The sequence below is a fragment of the Camelus bactrianus genome, chromosome 1 (assembly GCF_048773025.1).
Source record: "Camelus bactrianus isolate YW-2024 breed Bactrian camel chromosome 1, ASM4877302v1, whole genome shotgun sequence".
Classification (NCBI taxonomy): domain Eukaryota; kingdom Metazoa; phylum Chordata; class Mammalia; order Artiodactyla; family Camelidae; genus Camelus; species Camelus bactrianus.
Window position 1 is genome coordinate 98,222,231 of NC_133539.1, and position 24,818 is coordinate 98,247,048.

Genomic DNA, 24,818 nt, shown 5'->3' on the forward strand with positions numbered 1-24,818 from the left:
CTTGACGGAAACAGTGGAATGGAGAGTCGTTATCCCGTTTGAGGAAGGGAATCTGAGAGAATCGCTGACACAGCGGGCACCGCAGTCGAGCTCGCGGGGCCGCGTGGTTTTCCCGCGCGCCTGTCTCCGGGGCTGGGAAGAACCCGGATGGAACCGCCCCTGCAGCCGGGACCCCCCACAGTCTTTGAATCTCTACGCGGGGAGGAGTTGCGCACCTCTCAGTGCCCTGATTGGTTCGTCTCCGTAGGCCCTTCATCGGGATTGGACATTCCCAGTGCCAGTCACAAAGCGTCGCTCGTCTCTCAGATTGTTGCTGGAAGGAGACGGCGTCGACGTCTGACTGGCCTCGCGGCGTCTTGCCTTTCAGCAGCGCGTTCTTAGTTCTGCGCTCGGAATCCGTCCCCGGCTTCTCGGCGGTGGTGCCTGGAAGGAGGTGTATCGAGGCGGCTCGATAACGATTCCGGGAGCCCAGGCGTTCCCCTCGTCACCCACTCAGCGCCATGTCCTGGATGTTCAAGAGGTGAAGGGGCGAAGGGGGTGGGGCGCCGGGGATAACGGCCCAGCGGCGTCCCCAAATGAACCTGACCTTCCCCGCGTTTCCTTCGCGTTCCCTCTGCGATCTCTGCAGCTGGTGTTCGTCCGGCTGGCGGCTCCTGTAGCCGCGGGGGAAATAAACGCGTAGTCTTGGCTGGTGCGGGGAGGCTCCTCTCGCTCCTCTGGTGCCAGGGTCTCGGGGAAATCTCTGACAAGGGCTGTGGGGGTCCTGGGGTCAAAGCTCCAACCCTTAGCCAGGATCGCGTCCTTTGCTTTTCCCCACAAAACACGTATTAGATACCCAGTGTGAGCTGGGCGTTGTGCTCGGCATAAAGGGCTGGGTAAGACAGCTCCTGTCCCCAGGTAGCTCACAGTTGATGTGCTTGCGCCGACATGCAAAATAATACATTTGCAGAAAAGCCAAAAGCGGTATTCGAGACGTGCCGGAAAATGCAGGGGAGATAGCTTCTATCCGTCCTTAGGAGAGTAGAAGCTTCCTGGAAGCCCTCCCAGCCGACTTCCTCTTACTTTTCGTTGTCCAAATTGATTCATGTACCCGTTCAGGAAACAGTTATCCATCAGGGGATTGAGGGAGCCCTTAAACAGTTATATGTCGGGATTGAGGGAGTGGGAGGATTGAGGTCAACTTCCCATGGTGGCATGGTTGGGATACCTGAATAAAATATGGGTTTTTCTGTTCGAAGGGAATTAAGGTAATGATGCTAAATTTGTATTTGTAAGGATATAAATGGCTTCATGTTTTAAAAAATTCTATATTTGCAAGTCTCTTCTAGCTCAATGTCTGTTGAAATTTTGGCATATAATTAGTTACACACATCGCATAGCATTTCAATTTAAGTAGGTGATCATCACTAGGAAAGAGATTTGTAACCCCTTATTGGGGTTTTCACTTTCTGTGGGTAGAAGAGACATTATTCAACAAGTAGGGTTTCTAGAAGCCTCCACTCACTCCATTCTCTGCTTTAATTAAGTAGAGTCTAATAGGAACTCGATTCAAATTTTTACATAATACACCCACATAAGATTTAATTTGTTGAAATGAAGTGTGAGAAAGCAATTGGCTTTAAATATGGTATAGTCTTAGAGAAATACTTGATTAAATATTGTATTGTCTTTCTGTCCCCCTCCCCCCCTTTTTTTAAATTAAATAGAGATCCTGTTTGGAAGTACTTGCAGACTGTCCAGTACGGAATCCATGGAAATTTTCCACGCCTTTCATATCCAACTTTCTTTCCCCGTTTTGAATTCCAAGATATTATTCCTCCAGATGACTTCCTAACTAGTGATGAAGAGCTTGATTCAGTTTTATTTGGAACTTTGAGAGGTCATGTAGTTGGTCTACGCTATTACACAGGAGTAGTGAGTATAACATTAGATATTAAGTTAATGTGATGTGATATGTTACTAGCCTAGAAAATAAGATAATTTATACAGTTAATATTTATTTTACATTAAGTAATTGAAATATATCTGAGCAAGAGATAACAAATGCCTAACTACTCATCTTATTTTACCTTTATATCATGGTTACAATATACAAAGCACTTGTATCTGTATAGTGTCATTTGATCACTCACTACAGTGTCTCTGAGGTAGATAAGACATCTGTTATCCCCTTCTAGAACTGAAGAACTGAAGCTTAGGAAAGTTAAATGATTTGCCCAAAAAACAGATACTGTGTGGTACATTTGCAAAATGACTTCCAAGTCAGTCCATTGCTTTCTCCTCTTATGTCCTTCAGCACATTTCTGCACTTTAATATTTTTAATTTAGGAAGATCAACTCCTGCTAGATAAGAGATTGTCTATTTTTAGGACCTTTTTATTTTCTTTCTATAGGAAGACTGTCTCCCATTTTTTCTTCCCGTATTTATCTTTCTCTGTCTCTGTTCTCCGCAGTGTGTATGTGTGTGCTTGAGTGTGAGAACAGAGACAGAAAGCAATTGTCTTTGTTAAGGTTGTCTAGTGTGCCTCTGCATTATCTGGATGATATCTCTCTAGTTTTATATTTTTAATTATGAAAAATTTCAAACATGTATAAAAGAATAATATAATAAACTTACATATACCCATGATCCAGATTCAGCAGTTAACAAGTTTTTTGCACATTTGCTTCATTACTTTTTCTGCTTTTCTTTTGTACTAAAAATTCCAACTGTATCACTTTATAACATTTAAGTGTGTATCTATAAAAAAATTCAGACATTTTCTTAGGTCATTATTATACTTAACAAAATTAATAATAATTCCCTATTATAGCTGATAGCTTATCCATAATCAGTTTTCTTTCTTTTTTTAACTAAAGTACAGTCAATAACAGTGTATCAATTTCTGGTGTACAGCACAATGTCCCAGTCATGCATATACATACATGTATTTGATATAATCAGTTTTCTTGATTGTTTAAAAATGTTTTTTTTAGGGAGAGGGTATAGCTTAAGTGGTAGAGCACCTGCTTAGCATGCATGAGGTCCTAGGTTTAGTCCCTAGTACCTCCATGAAAAACAAACAAACAAACCAACCAACCTAATCCCCCCCCAAATCAAACAACAAAAGTGTGTTTTTATAGTTAACTTGTTTTGATCCTGATTCAAAAAAATTAATAATATTACCCTTGGCTGTCAAGTCTCATAAGTCACCCACCTATCCTTTGTTTCTGGTCATTGATTTATTGCAGAAACTAGATATATTGTTCTGTGAAAAGTTGAATTTGTCAGGTCTTCCATTCCCCCATTTTTTTTTTTTTTTATGTTGAAGCTTCTCAGATCATTTTTTGGTTTTCTAAAGCATGTTTTGCAGGAGATTCCTTGGGAAAGAATTCCATGATCTAGATTTGTCTAGTCTTCTGTTTTCCTGTGTTTTCTTTATAATATCAGAGCGTCTAAGATTATTTTGTGATTGTCTGAAATGTGTTGAAGTGTGTTGTCTAGGGGATTCCTTTGAAAGGAACAATATTTCCTGAGTTTCTGTGTGTTTGTAATTGTGATATTTATGCTTCAAAGGCAGTTTGGTTGAATATGAAATCCTTGACCCATATTTTCTCTCCATGAAATCTTGATGTTATATGAAATGTTGCTGGTTAAAATTCTGATAGCAATATGATTTCTCTCCAAAATAAGTGAATTGAAATTTTTTGGCTTGGATAACTAAAGAATATTTTTCCTTATCTTAAAAGTATTATAGTTTCATTAGGTTATGTCTCAGTGTTGACTGTTCTGTAACTTAATTTTCTTCTATTTCAGAAAAATTTCTTTAATTATTTTTAAACGTTTGCTTTGTTGTAAAGCTTGTTTTTCTTTTTCAGAGGACTAGATTCTACTCTTTGTTTTATATCTTCTCTGCATATATGTATGCCATTTTTATATGCCTATTAAGTCCTCTGAAATCTTTTAGATCATATTTTTCACTTTTCTATTTTTTATCATATATTTCCCTTACCATGTTTTTTAAAAAATGAGATCTGTTCACTTCTGTGTTCTTTCTACTTTAGTCTTTAATTCTGAAAGTTTTTCTATTCTAATTTTTTCGTGGTGTCTATCAGTTCTTACTGAATTTATATATCCATCTGTTCTCTAGCTCTCATACTCACTTCTGAGCTTTCCTATTTTGGATTTGTGAAATTTTTTCAGAACTTAACATTATTTTTAAATTATTTTAAACTATTGTGAAATATTAGATCATGGTTGTTACTGATTTTAGAACAATCACTATTTGTTGGTCTTAGAATAATTTCCATGGCACTGGTAAGCTAGTAAAAATATGATGGGCTGATTAAAAGTAATCACTTAATTTTTTTATTTTTCAAAATATGTATTACTATTTTATAAGTAATACACATTTATTATTTTAAAATGGCTAAGAGAAAAAGCATTAAGTCTCCCTAAATCCACAACCACAACTTAACGCACTTTGTTATATCTTCTACACTTTACTCTGTGAACATATACATGTGAATTGAAATTATATTATGTATTAATAATAATGAGATTATATTGTGCCTTTTATAGTAGTCACCTTTTTTTAAAGTAAAATATTAGGAATATCTTTTCACGTCAATACAAATCTATATGGTACTTTTAATTTCCTTGTTGATGGGCATTTTGGAGTTGATCACTGATAAAAAGTATTGTAATAAAAATTGAGGTATTTATCTTTGCATACTTACTGTTTGCAACCTTTTCGGCTTTATTGAGATGTGATTGATATATATATTTATAAATGCACACATTTTAAATATGTGATTTTAAGAGTTTTAACAAAGATATATACCTAATAATCAGCACTCCAGCCAAGATATAGATCATTTTTATCATCCCTGAAAGTTCTCTTGCATCCTGTTGTAATCATTCATCTTTGCCTTGCTCTAAGAACCACCAGTCTATTTTCTATCACTGTAGATTAGCCTTTCTAGAGTTTCATATACATTGAATCATACACTATGTACTCTTTTAGTCTGGCTTCAAAGAGCTAGAAAGGAATATTTGTCTGATAATCTGGTTTATCAGGCCATAGTCTCTTGAGTCAGTAGACAGATACTGAGATAGGTTTAAAGCAGCTTTCCTGTGTCTTTTTCAGGCAATTAAAAAATTGAAGTAATTCACATACGATAAAAACCATTTTTTGGATGCTTTTTTATTAATGTGTATAAATATATTTTATTGAAGTATAGTCAATTTACACATCAATTCCTGGTATATAGCACAATGCTTCAGTCATATATGAACATACATATATTTGTTTTCATATTCTTTTTCACCATAAGTTACTGTAAGATATTTAATATAGTTCCCTGTGCTGTACAGTATGAACTTGTTGTTTACCTATTTCATGTATATTAGTTAACGTCTGTAAATCTTGAGCTCCTAATTTATCCCTTCCCTCCCCTTTCTCCCCTGGTAACCATAAGTTTGTTTTCTATGTCTGTGAGTCTGTTTCTGTTTTGTAAATAAGTTTGTTTCTCTCTCTTTTCTTTTTTTTTAAGATTGCACATATAAGTTATATCATATGGTATTTTTCTTTCTCCTTCTGGCTTACTTCACTTAGAATGACAATCTCCAGGTCCATCCATGTTGCTGCGAACTGCGTTATTTTATTATTTTTTATGGCTGAGTAGTATTTCATTGTATAAATATACCACAGCTTCTTTACCCAGTCATCTGTTGATGGACATCTAGGTTGTTGCCATGTCTTGGCTGTTGTAAATAGTGCTACTATGAACATTGGGGTGCATGTATCTTTTTGAAATTCACCATTCATAAGTGTACAATTCAGTAGTTTTTAGATATTCACAAGGTTGTGCAGCCATTTCCGTTGTCTGGTTCTAGAACATTTTCATCACTCCAAAATACCCTGCACCCATTAGTAATCACTCCACATTACTCCCTCCCCTTAGCCCATGACATCCACTAATTTATGTTCTGTTTCTATGGATTTACCTACTCTAGACATTTCGTATAAACGGAATCATGTAATATTTGGCTCTTGGTTCTGGCCTTCGTTACTGTCTTCTTTTGTATTAAATATTTTCTAATGTACCATTATAGTTCCCTGGTTGTTTCTTTTATTATACGTTTTGCATTGTTTTCTTAGTAGTTGCCCTGGGGATTACAGTTAATATCTTAATTCATAAGAATCTAGTTTGGATTAGTGCCAGCTTAATTTCAGTTGTGTACAAAAACTTTGCTTTCAGATAGCTCCATTCTTCCATTCTCTTCCTTGCAGCTCCATTCTCTTCCTCACCACTCCTTTGTGCTGGTGTTATGCATATTAACTCTTTTATACATTGCATGCATGTTCATCAGCACAGATTTATGATTGCTTTATGTCCCTTTAAATCAGATAGGAAAAAGTTACAACCAAAAATTATGTACTGTGCAATTACCTTTACCTGTACTCTTTATTTCATCATGTAGATTGAAGTTACTGTCTAGTGCATTTGATTTAAGCCTGAAGATCTACTTTTAATGTTTCATGTAGGTCTGGTCAGCTGGTGATGGATTCTCTCAGTTTTTGTTTATCTGGGAATGTCTTAATTTCTAATTTATTTTTGAAGGGTGGTTTTGCCAGATACAGAATTCTTGGTTGAGTTTTTTTTCTCTTAGCACTTTGAAAAGTTACCTCACTGTGTTTTGGCCTCCGTGGTTTCTGGTGAGAAATCAGATGTTAATGTTATTGAGGATTCCTTCTAAGTCATGAATTGCTTCTCTGTTGCTGTCAGTGTTCTTTCCACAGTTTGATTATGATGTGTCTGGGTTTGGATCTCTTTGAGTTTATTTTACTTGGAGTTTGTTGAGCTGCTTAGATATGTAGATTAATGTTTTTCCATCAAATTTGGGAAGTTTTCAGCTATTATTTCTTCAAATATTCTGTTTCTTTTTCTCCTCCTGAGAATCATAATGTGTGTGTAGGTATGCTAGCAGTTGTCCTACAGGACCTGTTTCTTCATTCTTTTTTCCTTCTGATGCTCAGACTCTGTAACTGTTCCTCAGACATTATAATCTCAATTAACCTGTCTTCAGCTTCACTGATTTTTTTTCTTCCTGCTCATATCTGCTGTTTGAGCCTCTCATGAATTTTTAACTTTAGTGAACTTTGTACTTTTTTGACACCAGAATTTTTATTTATTGAGAAATAGTTCTCATGCTTTCCTTTAGTTCTTTAGACATGGTTTGCTGTAGGTTTTTGAATATATTTAAGATTAAAATTTAAATTTTTTTCTAATAGTTCAAACATCTGTGCTTCCTTAGGAATAAGTGATTCTGATAGTTTTTTTCCTATGTATGAACTATACTTTCTTGTTTCTTTAGGTCTCATTTTGTTGTTGTTGTTGTTGTTGTTGTTGTTGTTGTTGTTGTTGTTGAAAAGTAGATGTTTTAAATAATGTGGCAACTCCAGAAATCAAATTCTTCCTTCTCCCCAGGGTTCCTTGTTGTTGCTGATTTTGGTAATTGTTTATTTGGTAACTTTTCTAAATTAACTCTGTATGACCTATTCTTTGCTGTGCCCGGCCGCTGATATCTTAGTGGTCAGCTAATGATTGTACTAGAACCAGTACATTTCCCAGTACACATATCCCTAGAGGATCTGTGTGCATTTGGGGCACTCCTTCAACACTCACCTAGGCAGTTGATGACTCTTCCTTAGCCTTTATTTCCTGCCTATTAAGAGTTTCAGGTTCAGCCAGAGGTTAGAGCTTAGGGCCTTCTCAGGTCTTTCCTGAGATGCCTTACAGCCCTGTGCTTGCATTTGGCCTTCTAGATTCCCAGGAATATGTTGGAGCTTTCCAAAGCCCCTATGGACATCTTATTCCCCAGTTTTTCCTTTTAAGCCCTTTGGTTATTATTTTTTTATGCCCCAGCTATTGCTCACTGACTGTAAAATTGCTTTTGACAAACACCCACCCAAGGGAGAGGTTTTTGGTATTGGGAAAGCTCAGAGGTTAAATAGAAACAGCTTCGCAAGTGGGAATCTTCTAGTGAACCACCATGCAGGTCAAATAATGACAAATCTATAGGAATGAATCTTCAAAAGATTCTGCTCCAGTGTGTCCCTCTAACTGCTAGGCTGCACCAAGAATCCCAGCAGGTTGTTATTTTTAAATACTACCATGTAGCTGAGAGCCAGAGATGGGGCTAGGGCACTAACATTCAGCCATTTTCTTGAATTAAGACTCCCTGGGTTTCTGCAATCCTTTGGTTAGTTTCTATCATTCTGAAAAAGTTGATTCTGACAGTTTTTGCTAGTTTTTTCATTGCTTTTACGGAAGAGAGTTTTTAGAAATCCTTAATCTTCCATTTTCAATTATGTCACCCTCAGGTAATTTTTAATCAAGTGGAATCAGAGAATTGCATGAGTTGAAGGCTGGATGTGTTCCATTCTGACTTATAATTAATGCCTTTTACCCCTTTCAGATTCTGGAGAATTTCGGTTCAGGAACCAGCCTGCTTGGATTCAAATCCTAATTCTCCTGTTTATTAGCTTTATGACTTGGGCAAGTTACTTAACTTTTCAGTGCTTTAGTGTCTTCATATGTAAAATGGAGATAATCATAGTATCTACCAGTAGGGCTGTAACATTTTTAAAAGTCAATCTATGTAATGTACTTAGAACAATGTTTGACACAGAGCGAGCATTCAAGAGATTACTTGTTTTCAGAAGTTATAATGTTGACTGTTGTAGATAATGTGAATCTGGTAGTTTTGAGTGTATCTTTTATATACCAAGGATTTGTTAACTTCCTAATGAATGTAAATTAGGAAAATAGTGTAAAAGAATTATTGTAAAATATATTCTTTAATATTTTTATAGAAATGAGCCCAAGAACATGTGTTTTCTTACATGCAGTGTGATATAGTAAACATTAAAAAATGAATGGAAATCCCTGATAAAGTGTGATGAAGAAAGCTATCATATGTTTATTTCTAATAATATCTGTTTATTATTTTTATTAGGTTAATAATAACGAAATGGTTGCATTACAACGAGAGCCCAATAACCCCTATGATAAGAATGCAATTAAAGTAAACAATGTGAATGGAAATCAGGTTGGCCATTTAAAGAAAGATCTTGCAGCTGCTTTGGCTTATATCATGGACAACAAATTGGCACAAATTGAAGGGTAATGCACTTTTGGAGTTGAGTTTTAATAATTTTGAGTTGTAGTGATCTTTGAATTTAAGGGTCTATATAGTAGCCCTGACAACTTTTGTCACTGTACCTTTACTATGTATGCAATAAATGTTTTAGTTCTCCTTTCATTTGTCTCTGCTACCTTAGCCATGAAAAGTTATGCCCTCACTTTCCTGGTAAATTGTTATCATGGAGAAAAATAGACTTTGCTTCAATTATTAGAAAGTCCACACCATCTTTTAAGAAAAAGCTTCTTTAAAAAGCCTTTTAGTGCATTTACTTGAGAAGTTTGGAAGTGTTTGTTTAAATCAGGGGTTGTAAACTGATAGCCTGTTATCAGATGTAGGTAGATGAGTTTGATTTTGCCTACATAGTGTTTAAAATGTTTTTCATTTATTTCCAATATTCCAGATATTCTACATTTTATACACACTGATTTTTTTACCTAATTATAAAGAATTATTTACAAAGATTTCTCTTGACAAAGGGAAGATCTAGTGATGCAGGATACTCATCTCCACGTAATGTCAGTTGACTGGAGCTGAGTAACAGCAGTTGTCTTAGTTCTACTACCTGTTCCTTTTTTAAAACTCTCTTGGTTACCTTTTCTCTTTTATGCATTTGTGTTTGTGATCTCAGTTTAAATGCAGGATGTTTAAGATGTTTAGGATATAAAAAGGTAAATTTGAAGATACTCAGCAGTGTCGTCTCATTTGTTTATTTGTTGTCTCCTTTCTCATTTCATCAAGTTTTTCAGATATTGAGAGTGAACTTTTAGTGAATCTTGTATCAGAAGTAGTTCTTGCAAATCATTCCCCATTCTCCCAAAATGGGTTGCTGCACTGAGTGGTTCTGTTCATAGAAGCTCTACCTTCTCAATTAAACTTACTGTTTCACCTATGTTGCAGTCTTGGTAATAAGTTATCTGTGTATTTAAACACTTTTATCTCATCTCAGTTTCTTCTGACATTCTGATCCTAAAAAACACCCTTTTCTTCTCTGTTGATGGTGATATTCCATGTCTTTTTTAAGCTGTCTATCTTTTCTGGCCTTCCCAACTAGTTCCTTTCTGTTTTACTTACATGCAGAATTTGAATGTGACATTTATTTAACAGATTCTTAATGGGACTGAAAATTAAATGTAAAAAATAGCACTTCTAATTTCTCTCTTTTTTTTTTTTCCATCTCAATTATAATAGGGTAGTTCCTTTTGGTGCAAACAATGCTTTTACCATGCCTCTGCATATGACCTTTTGGGGAAAAGAAGAAAATAGAAAAGCAGTTTTAGATCAGTTGAAGAAACATGGATTTAAATTGGGTCCTGCACCAAAAAGTAAGTTTAGGGTTAAACCTACTATTATTTTGATATTGTAAGATAAGGAAATTGTAAAACATTTATTCTCTTGACTGATACTTTGAGTTTGGTTGGCTAAACTATTTTGTGCTGAAGGCTCCAAGTTCTTTCTTTAAACTGTTTTAAAGGAAATCCTTGAATTTTTTTCTTTATTTTGAAATAACTATAGATTCATAAGAGGTTGCACACATACACAGAAAAATGTACAAGGAGGTCCTGGATTTCCGCCCCTAAATTTCCCCCAATGATAATATCTGGAAATCCCTGATTTTAAACATTCTTTTCAATAAATTAGAGATAAAAAGAATCTTCCAACAGAGAATGAAAAAGTATTATTTGTTTTTTAAGAGTTTGTTCAAATAATATGGAATTCTTTTAATGTATTTTTTTGAGTGACTTAGGAGATTTAGCTTTAAAATTTTTCTTAAATATATTCAGGGAATTTTAAATTAAGCTTATTATATAAGCTTTAAAAGCTATTTACTAAAAGATAATTTATTTCATTTGGTGATTTTATTCTTTTCGTTTTGTAAATTGTAGCTTTAGGATTCAGTTTGGAAAGTGGTTGGGGCTCTGGAAGAGCTGGACCAAGCTATAGTATGCCAGTTCATGCTGCAGTACAGATGACAACTGAACAGGTGTACTTCTCTTTCATTTTGTTATCTAAAAGTGAATTTTAAATGTTGAAGATTAATGTTTAAAATATAAGATAAATATGTATATGCTAGTATTAGTAATCTTTAGATATATTAAGTTTTGAAACATGCAGAATAAATAAAATATATTGCAAACATTTATGTAGAAAGAAAGCAGTGATAAGGAATATATCCACCGTGCACACTCATTCATACATACATTAAAACACACACATTGCTGTATATGCCTAGGATGTTTTACCATGTTTTGATATTTTTATATTATTTGAAGTTTTTTAAATGTCCATATTTTTTTTTTAAATGAAACTTGAAGCATACTCCTTCTTTCAGTAAGATTGCAAATGCCGTGCTAAAAAAATTTGTTCCAAATCTTTGGCCTTAGTCTGTTTCTTGTCTACTTTGTAATTCAGGCTACTGTTATGTTGGGTTAGTTTGAGGGGGAAAAAGGGTATAAAATAAATTAATGCAGATCAATCTACAAATTACATCAAAGATGTTTTTGTCTCTACTTATCAATGTTAGCCTTTTTATATACTAATTATAGTTACTATGTTTTCCCTGCTCATTGTTAGAAGGGCTTGAGCCTGTGTCTGGTGAGTAAAACCCAGATAACCTCTCCTCACTTTTTAGACTTGGCCTGATTTCTTCTGGGCTGCTGCTATGTATTTATTTGCTAATTTACAAAAGGAATTATAATGCATATATGTTACTATAAAATTGGACTAGATTAATTTAAAGAACCAGCTAAATTAGCATAAGATTGAAGTCATTGTAATATTTTGTAGCACATAGCTAGTTCTTGATTTGTAGTAATTATAAGTGAAATGTCATTTGTTTGAAAAACTTGAAAATACCTGGTATAATCCTGTCAAAATGGTTTGAATACAGCTAATAGAATCACAGAATTTCAGTGACAGAAGGAACCTTAAAGACACTCTAAATCTAGTTCATCCCTTTCATTTTGCAGGAATAAGGTACAGGGCCATAAAGGTTAAGTGTTTTGCCCAAAGTTACATATTAGTTTATTTATGACAGAGCTGTGACTGAAATTCAGGATTTACAATTCTTGTTGTAACAGTTACCTAAAGGACTTACTTATTCTACCTTTATTGAGCAGTGTAGTATCTCAAAGAATTATTTATGTACCTTTTGATATTTGACTTTTATTTAATTAAATGATTTGAAATCTTAATTGACTGCAAATATTATTTTAATTGGTTTGTTTGATAATGTTTCTTCTTGCTATTTGTTGTAGCTTAAAACTGAATTTGACAAATTGTTTGAAGATTTAAAAGAGGATGATAAAACTCATGAAATGGAACCAGCTGAGGTACTGATCCAGCATTTCCTATTTCAAACTATTTGAAATTTTAAAATATGGTGTTAATCTATTCATTTTTTAATCATAAGATCAATTATTTTCCAGATTCTGCATGGGGGAAAAAGAAAGGGCTGATTATATTTCTGTGTATGACATTTCTTTTATTTATAGGCTGTTGAAACACCGTTGCTTCCACATCAAAAACAAGCTCTAGCTTGGATGATTTCACGGGAAAACAGTGAAGAACTTCCACCATTCTGGGAACAACGAAGTGACGTATACTATAACACAATAACAAATTTTTCTGAGAAGGACCGACCAGAAAATGTTCATGGAGGAATTTTAGCTGATGATATGGGTTTGGTAATTATTTTTTTCTCAAGTTAATATTTTATTTTGCAACTAAGATTTTATAGGAAATAATTTTGAAGTAGGTAGAGATAGGGATATGTTGGCACCAGTTGGGGATTAGATTTCACTGTTTATGTAGAACAATTTTCCACAGTTTTAACTTAAAATAATGCTAAGCTTTTTTTTTTCTTTTGGTTTGTTTGCTTATGGTACAATTAAAATAATTAGCAGTAATGATACAAACATGTTTCTCAGTTTTCTTTTGAAATTCAAGGTAACTTAACTTTCATGAGTCTTCTCAAAGGAAAGATATAATTCCTTATATCAGCAGTTTTTATACTTTTTTGGTCTCAGCAGTCCTTTATGTTCTTAGAAATTGAGGATCCCAAAGAGCCTTTGTTTTTGTGGGTTATCTCTATTAATATATTTATTGATATTTATAGTATTAGGTATTAAACTTTTTGATTATTATTTTTAAAATAAGCTCATTACTTGTTAACAGAAATAACATTTTAAAATGAAAAATACTCTGAAACAAAAGCAATTTTGATGAGAAGACTGGCATTGTTGAACATTTTTACAGATCTCTTTAATGTAAAGAAAATTAGTCCTCTCACAGATTTCTAGTTGGAAAAGGAAGGAGTGTCTTAATACCCTTTTTAGATAACTAGATCGTCTTTGATACATCAGTAAAATTAGTATTAGTTTATTAAAGGTTAATAGTTATAATGTGGGACTTAGAAATCCTATCAATGAACTTTTTATACCCTGTTCCATTAAAATCCACTGCTGTAGCTTGCACATTGAATGGATATTTTACCTATGCTTGATTTTGTGACATTACGTATTACTCAGTTGTAAAATACTGGTTCACTGAGTTACACAAATCTGCCAAATATTGATTTATTTCATCAAACAATATAAAAAAAGTACGTTCATTGATAGTACTGCTGATCTTATGAGAAAGGCATTTATATTTGGGAAGCTTCTATGCTTGTAGTATTGGATACAAGTTTTCTAACATTCTCATTTTTGCTTGGAAGCTCAAATTTTATCATTAACAACAGATACTGTCAGTTGTTTCCCTTGAAGTTGATAGCCTCACTTTATTCATTTTTCAAGAAAATGTCTGCCACTTAGTTATAAATAACTAGCTGTCAGTCTTTCAAGTTAAAATGATAGTACTTGAAAAGTGATGATGCATGGTGATGCATAGTAGCTAGTTGAACCTGCAGTTCAGTCTCACAAGTGATTTTTCTCTAAATAACCTTCATATTTTGGCATGCAAAATAAGTATGTTGTGTACTTCCCCTCTTGTTATACAGAATATTAAAAAGGTATGTATTTAAGAGGTGACTTGATAAAATGAATATGTGCTGCTTTATCAAGAACATTCTTAAAGTGAAGCTGTTTGTTTTTACTATATGTGGTGGTTAAAAATGCAGTTGTCCCAGCTGCTTTGTTTCATGCTAAGGTAGGAGCAGTTTTACCACCATTGTTTTTTGTGGAATCACTACAGATACCAACACAAACAAGGTCTTTAGTAGCGTCAAAACAGTTTTGACTGCATATATTCCTGAAAGAGTCCTGAGGAACCTCTAGGACCTGTGGACCATACTTTGAAAACTGCTGCTTTACACTGTTTTAAAACTGACAGATTTATTTCTGTGTTGCGAAGTATAAATTTAGCTATGGAAAATAACGAAAAATTTCATGTTTTCATTTAAGAAAAGATTTTTACACAAGAAATATGTCCTTTATGCTTTATTGGTAAGATATAGCCTAAGTCTTAGAATTATCTTTAAATAAAATTTAATGAAATAATTATCTTATATTCATACTGAAATTAGTAATCATTTTAAGTTAGCTCTGAATTATATGGCAAACAAATAGTTTTGGTTTCATGATAAAGTTTAGTTCAGGGTTAAATGTGAAATCTTAAAATGGCAGTCATTCAATAAAATGAGATTTCTCACAGATGCTTATACTAGTTACGGACTAAATTATTTAATAACTCCTAGTAATTACAGTGTAGTAAAGCATTTCCTAACTTAATCAATTTTCATTAATATGTATATTATTTAATATAATAATTAGCACACTTGAATGCTGTCTGATATTTTCTTACTTGATTTTAAAATCAATTTTGGAATGCTCTCTGGTCAACTGGGTTTCAGAATCTGACAATTTGTCTTTGTAAAACATTTTAAAGGGCAAAACTCTGACAGCCATTGCAGTGATTCTTACCAACTTCCATGATGGCAAATCTCTTCCTGTTGAAAGAACTAAAAAAAATCTGAAGAAGGTAAAGTATTAGTGTGTTTTTTCTAAAGTCTCTGGTTTATTGTATAACCTTTCAATTTTGTCATTAAAAATAATTGTCAAAAAATTGATAATATCCGATTTTTAGAGATGTAATAAATGGCCTTTCTTGTGTGTTGCTGATAAGAGTGAAAGTTTATACCACATTCTGGTAGGCAATTTAGTAACGTGTATCAAAAACCTTAAAAGTGTTTATAATCTTTGACTCAGTAATGCCATTTCAAAGAAACTATCTAAAAAGTTACCAGAAATCCATTTTTCCTAAGAGAAAAATAATGTGAGTTTTTTCCCCCAGCATTATTTTAAAGGCAGAAAAGAAACATCTCTCAGTAAGATTACAGTTAAATTATGATATAGCCATAAAATTCAGTACTATGAAACTACAAAATCCTATTTTTGAAGAATACTTTCATGATATTTTTTAATTAAAAAAAGATGCATACATATGTGTATAGAATTTGAGTCCTCATTTTGTAAGTACATGTTTATATCTGTCTAAGTTTAATCACACATACTATATGTGCCAAAATATTAATAGTGATAATTATGTCCTAGTGATGAGAGTATGGGTGACTATTACTGATACTTAGCTTATGTATATTTTTATTTATAGGATATATATACATAATGTATTTATATTTGGTTTCTAAGAGTTAATAGTTAATTTTCTGGGAAAAATAAATGTTACTAGAATGAAACAGTTATTCTTCATTCTCAGCTAAAAATTCAAAGAACTTAAAGTAGGAAATAACTAAGTGAAAAGCATGTGCAAAATATCTCTTTTTTGGAGTTTACTGCTGTTCTTATGATACTTCAGCTTCCAAAGATACTGCACATCATTTTCCAGCCACTATTTATTAAGATTCTACTTTATTGATTTCTGCATTTAGTTGCATTTCCTTCTTTGTACTTTTATTAGGCATTTAACACTGCTATTAACGTCTGAGATTCAATTCCTTACCCCAAATAAATAGTCCAGTTCTTTACATCCTTTTCTTTCTACATTTGATTGTTAAAACTGAAGAATAGCACCTAAGACTATTTATAGCTTCATTGTCAGTTATCAATTTAAAAATTATCTATTATCAGTAAGGCTTTCCCTTTTTTCCACAAGATCAACCAGGCATTTAAGGTGTTATGTAGTAGAAAGATTTTAGGATAATTTGCTGCATTGGTTGAAATTGAGGCTGAAAATGTCATTTCCAACTAAGCATTTATTACAGCAAATATTTCATTAATTCAAATAGATTTGGATATGCTAAGCTTACAGAGTGAAATGTTACTGATTTAAATTCCATGAGATTGGAGCATAGTATGATTTAATAGGTTGGACTTTATTACAAATACATATATCTTTGAACTCTATGAAGAAAAGGCTTGCTGAGCAAAATCATTTAATATGAAAAGAATAATGTAGAGGGACACCCTTTATTTGTGGATAAATTCTTAAATTATTTTTACATGCTGTTTAATGTAAATGATTTTACTGCTTATTGGGGAAGGCTGAGTAGAATGTTTGATGAAAGGCATTTTTAACATCAGTTTCTTGGAGCTAATGCTTTAAAACATTAATTATCTAAATCTTCTAGTTACATATCTAAAAATGATGTATCTTTGATTTTTAACTTATTTAGACTCATGCCGTATTTTTTCAACCATATTTTTAGTAAAATGTGAACTCTAATGGGATTTTATAAAACATTTACAATTCTATTTTTTCAGAAACTAAAATCAGATATCCTTTATTAGCCTTAATTCTTAGCAAAACTTACTTTGTACTCCTGCCAACCAATCCCAAACTCCATTCTGAGGTTTTGATTCACAATATGACCTACCTTTTACAATATGACTTACCTTTCTTTTTAAACTGGAAAAATTGATTAAACACAATTTTATTTGTCATTCCTACCTAGGGAATCAAGTCAAGAATTAAAAATAAGATTGGAGGAACCCTGCCCTACTAACTCAGTTGAAAATATTTTCACAAAGAAGTATAAAATTTTACTTTAATAAAAGTTTTTATACTCACTCACATATGCATAGGTCTATTTTGAAACAAGGGAGAACGTATGAAGGGAAAAGGAAAAAGCCAGGGTTGGCAGGAAAATCCCTGATAGAGTAAGGGAGGAGACCCTCTGAAACCTGACTTTTTCGTCTACCCACCCTGGAAATTCCAGAGAAAAAGGATGTCAGTGGCAGCCTCATTAAAGATCTATTATTTACTGAGTAGGGACTTGGTTTAAAAGTTTGTAGTCTTAGAATTCCTTTTAATTCTAGAGTAATGTTTGTCACAGTGACTAATATACCATTTATAATTGAGGTTTCCTTTTTGTATTCCTTTTGAAAAGGTTAAGATGGACTAGTTTTTTTTTTTTTTTTTGAGATACCTATGAAAAAATTTTTCATCAATTTGTACATTTTTTTCTCTTAATGCACCTCCCGACATCGCTCCAAAATGAGGTAGCAATTTAAGTAGTATTTATTATGTAAAGTAAAGCAATTATAAAATAGGATGCATTTGAAATTTATTTGAAACTGACAGCAGTACTGTGTAAGAAATATGCCTTTTCATCCAGGAATGTAATGTTTACAATGAATCTATGAAACTTGGAGGGAACAATACCAGTGAAAAGGCTGATGGACTAATTAAAGGTAAACTTTAATTTTGAACATGACCGCATATTTGATTTAGATTTTTCCAGTTTAATGATTGTAATTCCAGCTCTGGCTTTTGTACAATACAGAAATTTCAGATCTCTTTTTTTTTTTAGAAAATCTCATGAGGACTGGTAGTCAGGATAAATTTCATCAAGGAGACGATAATGGAATTGGATAGTAGTATATTAGAGAAACTGAAGAAGAGTATTTTTGGTTGAGGGAAAAAAATCCCATGAAAAGGCAGCTATAAACAAAACAAAACATAGAACATGTTTTGTGACCTCACAGTAGTGTATAGTATTTATAATGTAATGTGCTTGAAAAACAGCAGATAAGGAAACAAAGATAGGTTAGGGACAAATTCTAAAGTCAGAGGAGAAATGAAAAGGGATCTCTGGATTTAACAGATATTTGGCTAGATTTAGCAGTCAGTGACTTTCACAAAATTAATTTCTGAAGATTAGAAATTAAGTTAGAGCAGAGCAAGACTGAAAATATTTTGAGGTAAGACTAGTAGATGAAGAATTGGAAATAACTGTGTGCTTTTATGTATTTTGCTGTGTTTGAGATAGGAGAAAAATAGAAAATTTGTTAGAGAGGATGACAGAGCTGGGAGTTGTTGGGGGCAGTGGTTTAAGAAAGAAATCCATGGGTAGGAAGAGATTTTGGAAACTATGGAGAGAATAATTTGTAAGCCTAATTTGGGAGGAAATGAGATCAAGAAAACAAGTATATGAGTTAGCATTAGAAAGAAAGGAAGTAGGGTTGAGGGAAAATATAGATAATTGAGGGAATAAAAAAGTAGGAAAATTGGTAGTTCATAGAAGATGACATCTGATTTTCTTTGTAAAGTGAAGTAGGTCATCTAACAGGAGTAAGAGGAGTTAAAAATCTAGGCAGAGGATCCAGTGTAGTATAAATCATTCTGGTGAGTGGATAGGGAGGATGTGTGCTAGGTAAAAGAATTGCCAAATGACACATGGTGACAGCTGAGATTGGAAAATGTACTTTTATTTATTGTTCATTTTTTTTCTGGCAGCTCTCAGCTGCCTTGGTATAGCAGGAAGTTCAGCCAGGAAATTTGGCTGGATGACTACAGGGGAAAGACTGAGTACAAAACAACTGAAGGTACTTTCTAGTGAAAAAATACTATATTAGGAAGCTGTAGAGAGAACAGCTGGCTGATTGAAAGAATAGGAATGATGGTATTAAGAACGGTGAACTATCAAGTTAGGAAAACCAAGGTTTTAAGAAGGATACTGCTAGTTTAAGACAATTTACTAATACTCTATATTTGTCCTTTTCTTTGAAATGGAAGGATCTAGATGTAGTGGAGAACCCAGTATTTCAGATGACAAGGGAAAGAATAAATATCCCAAGTCAGAATTGTCTAGCTCCCGCCCCAAAAGGTAAAACTCTATTATGGTTTGATTATATGTAATATGTTTAAACTCTTTCTCCATTTTCTTACATATAAGAGAGAGATATGACCATTATCTCAGTTACATAGTTCTTTCAAATATATTCTTTAATTTGAAACTGCTAAAGTCACTGTGACTTAGGCAGGTAGGCTGTTATCATTTTATAGGTGAAAAAAAGTAACATATAAGAGATGAACTGATAATTTTTAAATAATCACTTGTCTTTCAGACATTTTCCTATTTCTTTCACGTAGGAACTAAGATCTAGCTCTTGGGGTTTGGTTTTGTTTTGTTTAGAAGAGTTTTCTTTATGAATTTGAGGAGATGAGAACTGATGAATAATTTATTGGATGGCTTGACAAAAGCATTCTTTGCTCATCTTAGTTCTTTCTCATTTCACCTTTAGTAGAAATAAGACATAATAAAGCTATTTATGGAGAGTATTATATTAATGTAGACTAGAGGGAGAATTTGAATAAAACACATAATGCCCCTCTTATCTCAGCTTGAATCTGTTAAGTTTATGAATTTTATTTACCCTCTGAAGTAGATCTAAATACTAGGCTTTTGTGTTTTATTGTCCCCCATCAATTTCTGCAGGCATAACCTCAAATCTGAATCCCTATTAGCTATTCCACCAATAGAGTCTCAAAACTGGAGTTTTGTTAATTGTTCTCTAGCTCTAATATCTGTCTGAACTGAATATAAAACTAGGACTCATCAGTTTCCCTCTCATTTAGATCTCATATCTTACAACTCTGAACTGACTGTGAGTCTGGGTAATGGCACTGTTAGTGTACCAGATCAGATCAAAGGGCATGGAAATAATGATGACATGGGAAAAACTAACAACAACCAACACATACTATAACTAATACATACATACTTACTGTGCAACACACACTTTTAGGGGTTTTGCATGTAATAACACATTTTATCCTATAAAGTGGATTGTATCTTTATTCCTGTTTTCCAAGAGAGGAAACTGAAGTTTATAAGAATATTAGGTGACTTGCCTAAATAAGGCAGATAAGTGGCGGAATGGAGATTTCAATCGAGGCAGTCTTACTCCAGAGTCCATTGTTCTTAGGCATTTAACTACTATACTGTACTATTTCTACACAAAATTTATAAAAATTTTCATTGTGAAAGATTTATATTTTTGCCTCTTAGCTGCTTATTTCATATATTGGAGGGTTTTCTTTGATCATCAGTTATTTCTTTTTTGTTCCAGTTTTATATAAGCATTTTAATTGAATTACCAAATATTGAAGAAAATGTTGAAGTGATTACTATTTTGGAATGGAGTATTTTTTCAGATTTTTAAAAATGGTAGTAATACTGCATTTTTTATAGTGAATGCATCTGGCTGTGAAAGCAAAATGCTTTTAGCAAATTTGACTGTAATTTGTCAAATAAAAATTTTTTTCCTTCAAATTAAAAAAAAAAAAACCAGGACAAAAGCATTCGTATTGTATTTATTAAATGTAAGTTTTTATATCCCATTTTGTTTTGGGTGATAAAAAATTTGTGTATACTTAATTTTAGGAGAAAAACTGTTATACAGTACACTGAAAGCAGTGACTCAGAGGAAATTGAGACAAGTGAATTGCCACAGAAAATGAAAGGTAATATGAAATGAGTTTGATTTAATAATGTGTCCTGTATTTTAATTCCCTAGTATGAGCATTTTATATGTGGTTTTGTTTTTAGGCAAACTGAAAAATACACAATCAGAGATTAAAATCAGAGTAAAAGGTATGTATATATATTTCAATATCCATAATCTACACTTAAAGATTATTAAAGTAAAGGTTCATTGATTTGTATCTGTCTAGCTTGGAATTCTTTAGTAACAGGTCATAGATTTGACTGCTTTTTACATTTGAACTATTTATGGAGCTTACCAAGGGTGTTAAATGAATGAAGCAAATTGAAAGGATAGTTTCGGATTAAAACCTAAGAGAAAATATTTAAACCAATTTTAAACAAAACAAAGTACTTTCTATTACTTACAAAATGACATTAATAAAACCTTTTCCATATACATATAAATTGTAGTTGCAAAAGTAGGGTGAAAGTGCCTTCTTGGCAACATAGTACTATTAATTATGTTAGTTCACACTATACAGATTTATACATATTCAGTGAATATCTTTCTCCATTATCTTTAAAACATTCCTTTTCCTCTTAATCAGATCATATTGTATTCATAATAAGTTAAGAAATTGTATAGCATTTGGAAAATAACTCATCACTGTTGACTGATCTGAAAATTTTGTGTCCTCTTCATAAAAAGTTAACACCTGTTTCCTTGAAAAAAATTCTCCTTCCACCTGGGAGCTGAATCACTATGCATACAGCTGCTTCTACTTTCACATCTCTTCCTCAAGAGAAGCAACAATTTATCGTGAATGACTACAGTTCTTCTCTGAGCTAGAAATATATGCTTAGTGTTAGAAGAGGCAATTTTGGTTACTAGATACTATTTTTACTTTATATAAGCTCTTAAGAGAGTGTGGAAGTGGTATTATATTTTCTATCCTTAGAAAATATCTGTACCTAAGTATAGGAGAAAATTAGTTTTCAAATATCTTAATGATTCTTTGTTTTTTTGCTTCAGCAGGTTCTTCTAAAGTTAAAGAAGATGCAGAGTTTGCATGTGCACTTACTTCATCTACCCCTGCAACAAAAAAGAAAATGTTGAAAAAAGGTCAGTAAATCTGCTGAGCTTTTAGCTTTGATTTTTTTCTATTTTTCAGAAAACAATTTCAGTGACAAGTTATAAAACCATATTATAAGAAGTTAAGAAAGTAGAGAAATAAGTAATCTCATTTTTAAAAGTACATTTTGATGAGTCTGTTTTTCTGTTGTATTTGTTTTAGTTAGGTCAAAAATTGGTTGGGAAGAGGTTACTTACTCTTCTGAGTAGCAGAGATATTTCTTCTAATGAAGGCATAGAGCACTTAATGGCTGCTTTAAAATTTAATTTGGATTTATTTGAATTATAATAAAGTTTTAATTCTTGGTATGAGAAGAATTTGCTTTTCAATTAAAAATGTCAATGATCTTTATTATAACTTCATATTTTGTAATTCATAGGAAAATGACACTGTTTAAGAGTCTTAAATATTTGAAGTGGAAAGAGACTGAACTGTGGTTAAGGTGATCTGGGACAAGTTATTAAATATCTCTGCACCTTAGTCTTTTCTGTTTTACATGTTGGGAATACAGCAGATAGACGTATTTTCATGGAGCTTATGTCTAATGATGGAAAAAATGAATAAACATAATTTTCTTTAATTTTAGTTGTTTTATTGAAGTATAGTTCCTGTACAATATTATATGTTATAAGTGTACAGTATAGTGATTTACAATTTTTAAAGGCTATACTCCATTTGTAACTATTATAAAATATTGGCTATATTCCTTGTGTTGTACAGTATATCCTTATAGCTAATATTATACCTAACAGTTTGTACCTCTTAATCCCCTCTCCCCCACTGATAACCACTAATTTGTTCTCTATATCTGTAAGTTCACTTCTTTTTTGTTATATTCACTGGTTTGTTGTATTTTTCAGATTCCACATATAAATGATATTTGTCTTTATTTCTCTGAATTGTTTCACTTAGCATAATGCCCTCTCAAATCCATCCATGTTGCTGCAAATGGCAAGATTTCATTCTTTTTTATGGATGAGTAGTATTCTGGGGGGGGGGTGTGTGTAACGTCGTCTTTATCCATTCGTCTGTTTATGGACACTTAGATTGCTTCCATATCTTGGTAATTGTAAATAATGCTGCTGTAAACATTGGGGTGGATGTATCTTTGAATTAGTGGTTTTATATCTTTAAAATATATGTCCAGGAGTGGAATTGCTGGCTCATATATTCTATTTTTAGTTTTTTGAGAAACCTCCGTATTATTTTCCACAGTGGCTGCAACAATTTTCATTCCTACCAACAGTGTAGGAGAGTTCCCTTTTCTCCATATCCTCACTGACATTTGTTATTTGTGTTCTTTTTGATGATAGTTATCTGACAGATGTGAGGTGATATCTCATGTGGTTTTTATTTGCATTTCCCTGATGATTAGCGATATTGAGCATCTTTTCATGTGCCCATTGGCCATCTGCATGTCTTCTTTGGAAAAATGTTTATTCAGTTCTTCTGCCCATTTTTAAATCTGGTTGTTTGGTTTTTTGATGTTGAGTTGTATGAGCTGTTTATGTATGTTGGTTATTAATCTCTTATCAGTCATATCATTTGCAAATATTTTCTCCCGTTCTGTAGGTTTTGTTGATGGTTTCCTTTCCTGTGCAAAAGCTTTTGAGTTTAATTATGTCCCATTTGTTTATTTTTGCTTTTATTACCTAATTAGGAGACAGATCCAGAAAAAATATGATTGCAATATATGTCAAAGAGTGTTCTGCCTATGTTTTCCTCTAGGAGTTTTAGAGTATCTGGTCTTACATTTAGCTCTTTAATCCATTTTGAATTTATTTTTGTATACGATGTCAGAATGTTTTCATTTCATTATTTTACATGTAGCTGTCCAGTTTTCCTAGTACCACTTATTAAAGAGACTGTCTTCTCTCCATTATATAGTCTTTCCTCCTTTGTCATAGATTAATTAATCATAATTGTGTGGGCTTATTTCTGGGCTCTCTATCCTGTCCCATTGATCTATATGTCTCTTTTTTGTGCCAGTACCATACTGTTTTGATTACTATAGGTTAGTAGTATAATCTGAAGTCAGAGAGCATGATTCCTCTAGCTCTGTGTAAATCACTGCTACTGAACAGAAAAGAATGAAAAGAAATGAGGACAGTTTAAGATACCTCTTGGACAACGTCAGGTGCTTTAATATTCACATTACAGGGGTCCCAGAAGGAGAAGAGAGAGAGGAAGGGCCTGGGAACATTTTTGAAGACATAATAGCTGACAATGTCCCTAACCTGGGAAAGGAAACAGTCACCCAAGTCCAGGAAGCACAGAGAGTTCCATACAGGATGAATTCTAAGAGGAAGACACCAAGACACATTGTAATTAAAATGACAAAAATTAAAGATAAAGACAGAATAGTAAAAGCAGAAAGGGAAAAGCAACAAATAACATACAAGGGAAATACCAAAAGACCATCAGCTGATTTTTTTCAACAGAAACTTGACAAGCCAGAAGGGAATGGCATGATATATTTAAAGTGATGAAAAGGAAAAATTTAGAACCAAAGAATACTCTACCCAGCTGGGCCCTCGTTTAGATTTAATGAAGAAATTAAAAGCTTTACAGACAAGCAAAAGCTAATAGAATTCAGCACCACCAAACCAGCTTTACAATAAATGCTAAAGGAACTTCTCTAGGCAGAAAAGGTCACAACTAGAAACAAGAAAACTACAAAATGAAAGAGCTCACTGGTAAAGGCAAGTAGTCAGTAAAGGTAGGAAATACCCACACACAAAGCTAGTAGGGAAGTTAAAAGATAAAAGTAGTAAAATCACCTATATCTACAATAAGTGGTTAAGGGATACACAGAAAAATTAGACGTAAA

General features: G+C 33.1%; 1 protein-coding gene across 5 annotated transcripts in view; it reads left to right on the top strand.

Annotated features, from left to right (window-relative positions):
• Window positions 1–273: 273 nt before the first annotated feature.
• HLTF (helicase like transcription factor) overlaps window positions 274–24,818 on the top strand; it is a 59,360-nt gene continuing 34,815 nt past the window's right edge. For 2 of the 5 annotated variants that reach the window (XM_045506926.2, XM_045506925.2), the window contains exons 1-13: window positions 274–520; window positions 1,707–1,914; window positions 9,005–9,171; window positions 10,382–10,515; window positions 11,077–11,174; window positions 12,448–12,522; window positions 12,685–12,876; window positions 15,077–15,169; window positions 17,763–17,838; window positions 19,163–19,253; window positions 20,814–20,893; window positions 20,979–21,023; window positions 21,889–21,978. In XM_045506926.2, coding sequence (XP_045362882.2) covers window positions 501–520; window positions 1,707–1,914; window positions 9,005–9,171; window positions 10,382–10,515; window positions 11,077–11,174; window positions 12,448–12,522; window positions 12,685–12,876; window positions 15,077–15,169; window positions 17,763–17,838; window positions 19,163–19,253; window positions 20,814–20,893; window positions 20,979–21,023; window positions 21,889–21,978 — 1,369 coding nt within the window. In that variant the 5' untranslated portion in view covers window positions 274–500. The remainder of the gene's footprint in view (window positions 521–1,706; window positions 1,915–9,004; window positions 9,172–10,381; window positions 10,516–11,076; window positions 11,175–12,447; window positions 12,523–12,684; window positions 12,877–15,076; window positions 15,170–17,762; window positions 17,839–19,162; window positions 19,254–20,813; window positions 20,894–20,978; window positions 21,024–21,888; window positions 21,979–24,818) is intronic. The other 3 variants (XM_045506928.2, XM_010970409.3, XM_010970410.3) reach the window with 3 other exon arrangements.